Genomic DNA, 9,276 nt, shown 5'->3' with positions numbered 1-9,276 from the left:
CTCTTATGGTATTGCTTGAAACAGGAAAGCAAGAGCTTGTTTCTTCTTCTTTGGATCTGATTCGTCACCCGACACCCTCGCTTCAACGGTCTCCCATATGTCATTTGCATCCATAATGGACTTCACTTTGACCGCCCACACCGGATAATTTGTTGGGGTCAGAACCGGAACCTGATATGTCATTGAACCACCTTCTTTTGTTGGTACCATGGTCACTATTTTCTTTCTTTTCACAGCCCCAACCTCTTCCGATCTCACCTGTTCCAGGAGCTTTTTCCACCAGTCAAGAAAACAAAGCTTCTGCCTATCCCGTTTTCCTTTACCCAGCAAGCAATCCAAACCAAAATCCCACCCGTTTTGATTTTTTCTGCTTGTCTCTTCCACTTCTGGTTAGGCTCCTCTAACACTGAACAGATGGATCAAGGATGGAGGCTGCAATTTTTTCAGCCTGCTAACAAAAACGAGTTACACCCCCTTCACCAGAACCGTGGGGCTCTTATACCAAATGTAGTTTCTCAACTCTGAAATCTCCCACTCAAGTGTCAAAACTCACGGATGAAAAGAAGCTCACAATATAAAAATAGTTAACGAAAAGAAAGAAGAAGTGTCCAGAAGTTTATAGAGGAAAACACATTACTTTATTCATGAAAAGAGATGGCTATATATAGCCTTATCGAGTACCACGTGAGGCATGAAAGTAGCCATACAGTTCTACCCATTACTTCACCTAAAGAACCGGTACAACCCCATGACTCAATCTTCCAACGTCACTTTCTCAACGTACAACTCCAACAAATTCGGTCAAACCAAAATACCTATTCTACCTAATAAACTATTAATAAAAACATAACATATAAAACAATAAATAAATCTAAATCCAGCCATATGCATAATCACGTGACCTAGGTAAATAATCGATTAATCCCAACAATCACCCCCTTAATCGGTTATTTTTCCACTCCATTCACAGTAATGCCGGTTCATCTTCGATGATCAAGTTTGCTTCTTTTTCCCACTTTGGACATTCGTTGTTATAATGACCGAATTCACCACATTTGTAGCATTTTACGTGACTCTTGTCCCGAACACGTTCCTTACCATCTTGGCTCCTCCCGGACCCACGACCTCTTCCCCGGCCACGTCCAAAGTCATCCCGATGCGAACCGCCACTGCCACAACGCATACAACCATCCGACTTTTCTTCTCTTGACAACAACAACCCACCATGAATGTCCTCCACCTTCTCGGATCCTTTGATGCGCTCCTCATATGCCTTTAATCTACCGACGGCTTCATCAAAAAGCATCGTATCCAACTCAAAGCATTGCTCAATCGACGCCACAATTTGAAGAAAGGACTTGGGCATAGAATCAAGTAGCCTTTTCACCAAGTCAACTTCTTCAAGTTCATGTCCGAGACTCTGTGCTTTCGAAGCTAAACCACTCAACTTGGCTGCAAAATCATCAATGGTTTCTCCCTCCTTCATACGCAAGCTTTCTAGTTCCCTCTTCAAAGTTGCTAATCGAGCCGTTCTTACCCGATCCACACCCAAATACCGAGTTTTTAATCCTTCCCAAACCCTTTTTGGATCGGTGTAATCGGACATTTGCAACACCATCTCTTATGGTATTGCTTGAAACAGGAAAGCAAGAGCTTGTTTCTTCTTCTTTGGATCTGATTCGTCACCCGACACCCTCGCTTCAACGGTCTCCCATATGCCATTTGCATCCATAATGGACTTCACTTTGACCGCCCACACCGGATAATTTGTTGGGGTAAGAACCGGAACCTGATATGTCATTGAACCACCTTCTTTTGCTGGTACCATGGTCACTATTTTCTTTCTTTTCACAGCCCCAACCTCTTCCGATCTAACCTGTTCCAGGAGCTTTTTCCACCAGTCAAGAAAACAAAGCTTCTGCCTATCCCGTTTTCCTTTACCCAGCAAGCAAGCCAAACCAAAATCCCACCCGTTTTGATTTTTTCTGCTTGTCTCTTCCGCTTCTGGTTAGGCTCCTCTAACACTGAACAGATGGATCAAGGATGGAGGCTGCAATTTTTTCAGCCTGCTAACAAAAACGAGTTACACCCCCTTCACCAGAACCGTGGGGCTCTTATACCAAATATAGTTTCTCAACTCTGAAATCTCCCACTCAAGTGTCAAAACTCACGGATGAAAAGAAGCTCACAATCTAAAAATAGTTAACGAAAAGAAAGAAGAAGTGTCCAGAAGTTTATAGAGGAAAACACATTACTTTATTCATGAAAAGAGATGGCTATATATATCCTTATCGAGTACCACGTGAGGCATGAAAGTAGCCATACATTTCTACCCATTACTTCACCTAAAGAACCGGTACAACCCCATGACTCAATCTTCCAACGTCACTTTCTCAACGTACAACTCCAACAAATTCGGTCAAACCAAAATACCTACTCTACCTAATAAACTATTAATAAAAACATAACATATAAAACCATAAATAAATCTAAATCCAGCCATATGCATAATCACGTGACCTAGGTAAATAATCGATTAATCCCAACAATCACCCCCTTAATCGGTTATTTTTCCACTCCATTCACAGTAATGCCGGTTCATCTTCGATGATCAAGTTTGCTTCTTTTTCCCACTTTGGACATTCGTTGTTGTAATGACCGAATTCACCACATTTGTAGCATTTTACGTGACTCTTGTCCCGAACACGTTCCTTACCATCTTGGCTCTTCCCGGACCCACGACCTCTTCCCCGGCCACGTCCAAAGCCATCCCGATGCGAACCGCCACTGCCACAACGCATACAACCATCCGACTTTTCTTCTCTTGACAACAACAACCCACCATGAACGTCCTCCACCTTCTCGGATCCTTTGATGCGCTCCTCATATGCCTTTAATCTACCGACAGCTTCATCAAAAAGCATCGTATCCAACTCAAAGCATTGCTCAATCGACGCCACAATTTGAAGAAAGGACTTGGGCATAGAATCAAGTAGCCTTTTCACCAAGTCAACTTCTTCAAGTTCATGTCCGAGACTCCGTGCTTTCGAAGCTAAACCACTCAACTTGGCTGCAAAATCATCAACGGTTTCTCCCTCCTTCATACGCAAGCTTTCTAGTTCCCTCTTCAAAGTTGCTAATCGAGTCGTTCTTACCCGATCCACACCCAAATACCGAGTTTTTAATCCTTCCCAAACCCTTTTTGGATCGGTGTAATCGGACATTTGCAACACCATCTCTTCTGGTATTGCTTGAAACAGGAAAGCAAGAGCTTGTTTCTTCTTCTTTGGATCAGATTCGTCACCCGACACCCTCGCTTCAACGGTCTCCCATATGCCATTTGCATCCATAATGGACTTCACTTTGACCGCCCACACCGGATAATTTGTTGGGGTCAGAACCGGAACCTGATATGTCATTGAACCACCTTCTTTTGCTGGTACCATGGTCACTATTTTCTTTCTTTTCACAGCCCCAACCTCTTCCGATCTCACCTGTTCCAGGAGCTTTTTCCACCAGTCAAGAAAACAAAGCTTCTGCCTATCCCGTTTTCCTTTACCCAGCAAGCAAGCCAAACCAAAATCCCACCCATTTTGATTTTTTCTGCTTGTCTCTTCCGCTTTTGGTTAGGCTCCTCTAACACTGAATAGATGGATCAAGGATGGAGGCTGCAATTTTTTCAGCCTGCTAACAAAAACGAGTTACACCCCCTTCACCAGAACCGTGGGGCTCTGATACCAAATGTAGTTTCTCAACTATGAAATCTCCCACTCAAGTGTCAAAACTCACGGATGAAAAGAAGCTCACAATATAAAAATAGTTAACGAAAAGAAAGAAGAAGTGTCCAAAAGTTTATAGAGGAAAACACATTACTTTATTCATGAAAAGAGATGGCTATATATAGCCTTATCGAGTACCACGTGAGGCATGAAAGTAGCCATACAGTTCTACCCATTACTTCACCTAAAGAACTGGTACAACCCCATGACTCAATCTTCCAACGTCACTTTCTCAACGTACAACTCTAACAAATTCGGTCAAACCAAAATACTTATTCTACCTAATAAAATATTAATAAAAACATAACATATAAAACCATAAATAAATCTAAATCCAGCCATATGCATAATCACGTGACCTAGGTAAATAATCGATTAATCCCAACAGGACCTTCTTCAGATCATTTAGAAGTCTCAAACTGTGGAGATAAAATCTTTCCAAGGATCAACACCGGAACTGCTCTTCATAAAGCTTCTTCTTGCTCTTTCCCCTTCTCTCCACAAGTTTACCATTGAGGCTTCTGATGCTCAAAAAAGACTTGACATTTTTAAAGGATGTTATTAAGTTCCCTCGAGCCTCACCAAAAGCAAAAATGTTCTTCCCGAATTTCAAGACGTGGTAACAATGTTCAGGAGGTAAGCACTGACAAAAATAATCAATACTTATTCTCTTTGTGTATTAATTTTTTTTATGGTGATTTGTGCTTAACAAATTTAATCTTTATTTATCTTTTTCAGGTTTGGAGACTTCAGGCTGCTCTTGGTGAGCAAACTGAAATCAAGCAAATCAACCAACAGGAATAAGAAAGACATAGATAAGATACATATTTGTATAAAGTTGTAATTACAGTGTATATGAGGTGAAGTATGCAACCAATCTTCAAGATTTAAATCAGTTGTTGGTGATTATTAGATTGTATAATGACGTTGCAAGCACTTCATTCAATCACATGTGACACTAGTGGATGTCAAAAACAAAAAAACAGTTACAAGAGGTGACTTTTCATCATAGTTAACTAAGCAAAAAGTTATTCATTTATAATCAAATAAGCAAGCATATGTTTTCTTATTAGGTTCCCCTTTTTTTTTTTTATTGTAATAGGATCTTTGTAGCCATTGGCGGAGCCACTACCGGGGCAAGCGAATGTGTCTCCCCCCTAATCTCGTCATCTATTTTTGAAGTATTTTATTAGATAAAACCACACACAAGCCTATACTTTGAAATTAAAAGTCACTTCCTCCCCCCAATGAATTGAATTGTGGTGGTCTTGTGGACTTAATATTTTAAAAACCTTCTATGTAAATATTGAGTTATTATTTTAATACCATTGTGATGTTAAATTCTGATTAATAACAAACTAATCATTAAATTTATTACAGATACTATTAAATTTTCAGTAATTTGTAATTAGAATGTTATTATGCTTGTTAATTTGATGTTTTATAATCATAGCTAAATCATGAGCGAGAAAAAAACCATCAATTCCTTTCTAAAAAAAACATGTTCATGGCCCACAATTGAATCTTGTTACTGAATAATTTTATGGAAGATGTTATAATACACCCTTATTGCGTGAAAGTAATAATAATATCGAATAGCCAATACTGAACGTGAAAAAAATTGATATTTAAAATTTAAATGATGTAAGATTCTTTGATTCATAATCCCAAAAACGACCTTCGGTCTTAAGTTATCCAACTCACATCGAGTTAGGTCATATACCACATCATGGTTAGATAAAAGGAAAAAATAAATTATGGCAAAGAATGTGTTTTCATAGTCCAGGAAGGTAAGCACCCGTTAAAATTCCGGCTCCGTCCCTGTTTGTAGTTGGGGAATGTGGCTGGAAAATCACCAATAACTTATTTAAATCTTGAAGATTGGTTGCATACTTCACCTCATGTTCACATTTATGTTCTAGGAACATGTTCTGATCTGATTTCAGGAATTAGATTCAGATTTTAAAGGATCAAAAAAAGAAAATAACCCATCTTTTTGAAAGGGTATATACAATGAGTGAATGGGATCAGATTAAGTCGAGACATTACTAAAGATGGTTGCCTTTTGTGATATAAATAAAGATTGTTCACTATTCGGTGCAGAAGTTCTTGATGGATTATTATGACCTTATTGGAAACCAATATAGGCAACGTACTTTAGCTTTTATATGTACCAACAATGTGATTTCATTTCCTAACCCATAATAGCAATGGATTTCCATTTATTACCGATAATAACATAATTTGCTCTGTATAAATAATAGCAACGTACTTGCAATATTTTAGATATTATAACATTCACATAATAGTGAAGAAAGGGTGTTTTGTGTAATTGCTTCAAACGGACATCTCAATCCAAGTATATAGAAGATGCAAGGGATCTATCACCTAAAGTCCCAATTTGGTATTAAGAATCGTACGAAGCAAGAAGCAATACAGAATTATAGATCCATGACCACATTTCATTATAGTCTAGAACATATCATAAACCCTAATACTAGATATGTAAGTTGTTCTCTGGCCAAGCTTATGACTTTCCGAACATATGCAGCAAAAATTAATCACATACCAAGCAAATATATTGGAAAAGGGTATTATAAAGCTTAGTTAAACATACCAAGCCATCATAGGAGACGAGAAGAAGAATGATAATGACGAAAAGAAGAAGAGTATGTTGATAAATGAAGCGGTAATTCGATTTATGAAGGAGCCAAGGAGGAGTACGTCAATTACAGCCATGTCACTCACACTTATGTCATGTCACCAAGTAATTGTATTAGGCCACATCAGCATTTATCCTGCAGGAAAATGGGTGAGATTTGAACAAAACGTATACTTGGTTGTTTTGTTTGTACTAACCCCTTAGCTGGATGGTATTTTTTGAACAGGTGTTTTTCGAATGTTTTTAAAACATACTTATCCTTATACGGTATTTTCCCTAATATGTGCTCCTTTTATCTCTATTTCTAAGAATTAACCTTTATTTGTAATCTCTACAGTCTACCCGGGAATTCCAAACCGTTTCAAAACTCTCGTTGTCTCGCCACTTGCCGCCGCTCTGCGCTGGTGATCTCACTGAGTCTTGCTGTCACTGTCTCGCTGTATGTTTCTCTCTCCGATTCTCTCTCATTGTCTCTAGTCTTCCCCCGTGTTATTTTTATTAGGGTTTCCTTATTAACAATCTAGAAAGAAAGAAATTTAAAATAATCTAATATTGTCCTTAAAAATCATCTTTATTTGTGAAAATCCGAAAATTTAACTCATAAATCAATGTCAATTGAAGAAATTGTCACCATAAAGAAAGCTTATATGTTGAACTGGGGAAAACCCTTGAAAAGGAACCGGCAAAATTGATGTCAAAAGCCCTTTCAGTTGGGCATTAACAAGCATTGATCTTAAAAAAGAAAACATAAATCATCGGCTATGACCATACAAGACCCATAACACATGCACAAATTTCTGCAGTTGGGCATTAACTCATAAACCATTATCAATTGAAGAGATTGATGTCAAAAGCCTTTCAGTTGGTTGGCCATTAACTGACCCTTTTCTAACTGCTTCTCCTGTTAGCTTGCAGCTCCTCAGCTCCAAAAATCCAAATATACACTTTTAAGCAGAAGAACATAGAAGGAACACGACACCCAACTACCATGGAGAACCTCCCACATGAAGTTTTATCAGATATATTCATCCAGTTATCGGCCAAACAGCTTGCTCAAATGAGGCGTGTTTGTAAAGATTGGAATGCTCTCTTATCTGAATCTTCCTTTGTAAAATCCCACCTCCATCGTTCTATCCATCACAACGATGAGATTCTCATGTTCTTTGGTTTCGGGTTTGACTGTATTTCAATCACTGCAAGGCCCTCTCATTCTCCCAAAATCGAATTCACTAATTTCTTTAAATTCCACGCTAATCCCCAATCTGAACGTAGTTTTGGCAATATCATAGGATCTGTGAATGGCTTAATATGCTTTTATTATAGAGTAGGTGATGATTATGCTGTTTGCATTCGAAACCATTCTCTCTCTGCAGTGTTAACTCTCCCACCATGTTCTTTGGGCTCCTCCCATAATCCAGGAAAAATCTACTTTCGGTTTGGGTATGATCCCAAAACTGATGATTACAAACTTGTTAAGCTCATAGCGCTTTTCAACCCACGCAGAATGGAACCACAAGTTGAGGTTTATAGCCTGAGAAAAGGTTCCTGGGAGTTGATATTTCAAAGCTTTCCATCACACATCACAGGGATTAAAGATGAAGATGAAGTTTGTGTAGATGGCCATGAAGGCCATGTTCATTGGCTTTGTTATACTGGTTTGAACTGGATGACACCATCGATATTGGCATTTGATTTGAGTGTAAAGACATTCAGTGAGATACCTCTTCCAGATTCTTTACTAGATTATGGTGGGCATGAGTGCTTCATTGTGTTAGGAGTTTTGGCTGGAAAGCTTTGTGTGATGTCGTGCATTTTTGAAAGTGGTAAATGTGAGTTGTGGGTGATGGATGAGTATGGGGTGGCTGAATCATGGGTCAAACATCATGCGTTTTCCCAGTTTAATGGTGATGATAGAATAATACCATTTGGATTTACATCACGCAGTGAGTTTCTTTTTGGATTTATGGATGATGTGGATCGTTATGATTTGTATGATCTGGTTACAACCAAGACTAAAACCTTCAAGATTCATAAATTATCTAATGGAAGTAAAGTTGTGGAGTATGTTGACAGTCCTGTTTGGATAGCACCTGCCAATAAATTGAATAATTGAAGAGGCATCAGTGATATTTAGTAATATGGGGAGGTAAGCCTTTAGATTGTCTACTTATTCTATCTCTCTTGTCTTAATTACTTTGCATGAGGCTCTGTTTTTTAATTTTGTTTAGGTCAAGTTTCAGTTTTTAGTCCATTAATTACATCTACTTTATCCACTGCCGACATGGTGTGTGTTTTCATTATGTTTCAGTTGCTATGTATGCCGAAAAGTTAATCCTCTTTTTACATTTCTGATATATTGTACATCTCTGTTGGTGGTATTGTAAACATCTAAGCCTTATTGCTATTTAAGGATTTTTTTAGAATTTTCTTCTAACTACTCATTGTGAGTTCATGTTTGATAAAAAAAAAATTAACTTACTATTTTAAACGATATTAATGCAAGACTATCAACTTTGTTTAAACCTTAATTTAGATGATAAAAATTGTATTTGTCAAGACGCCAAAGATGTGTAGACTATGTTTTGTAGTTTGTATTTGATATTTCATGTTTTTGTGTCTTCAGTTTTTTTTATAGTTAGGTTGGGTTGATGTTTTGGATCTCAACTAAACCCAAAAAAAAAAATGTTAATGAATTAGTAGTCTCACGTGGAGGTGAAGCTTTTAGATTGGATTGTATGTATTTGGTTTCCACAAAGTATGTTTGCAGTGAAATAAGATGTAGGTTAAAATATATCGTATTTATTGGAAGTTGATATTTGTTAAGGAACCTTGAAG

At 38.0% G+C, this 9,276-nt stretch overlaps 1 protein-coding gene across 1 annotated transcript; it reads left to right on the top strand.

Annotated features, from left to right (window-relative positions):
- Window positions 1-6,789: 6,789 nt before the first annotated feature.
- On the top strand, window positions 6,790-8,864 carry LOC145134404 (F-box protein CPR1-like). The gene is made up of 2 exons (XM_079069252.1): window positions 6,790-6,880; window positions 7,357-8,864. Exon 2 carries the CDS (start codon window positions 7,430-7,432, stop codon window positions 8,552-8,554), a length of 1,125 nt encoding a protein of 374 aa, XP_078925378.1. The 5' UTR covers window positions 6,790-6,880; window positions 7,357-7,429; the 3' UTR covers window positions 8,555-8,864.
- The last annotated feature ends 412 nt before the right edge of the window (window positions 8,865-9,276 follow it).

This window comes from Lactuca virosa, chromosome 8 (assembly GCF_052849685.1).
Source record: "Lactuca virosa cultivar CGN04683 chromosome 8, Lactuca_virosa_CGN04683_v6, whole genome shotgun sequence".
Classification (NCBI taxonomy): domain Eukaryota; kingdom Viridiplantae; phylum Streptophyta; class Magnoliopsida; order Asterales; family Asteraceae; genus Lactuca; species Lactuca virosa.
Note: the sequence above shows the minus strand (reverse complement) of the source record. Positions and strands in the feature narration are given on the sequence as shown.

Excerpts from the sequence above, each read along its gene's own strand:
- LOC145134404 (XM_079069252.1), top strand. The coding sequence starts at position 7,430 with ATGGAGAACCTCCCACATGAAGTTTTATCAGATATATTCATCCAGTTA.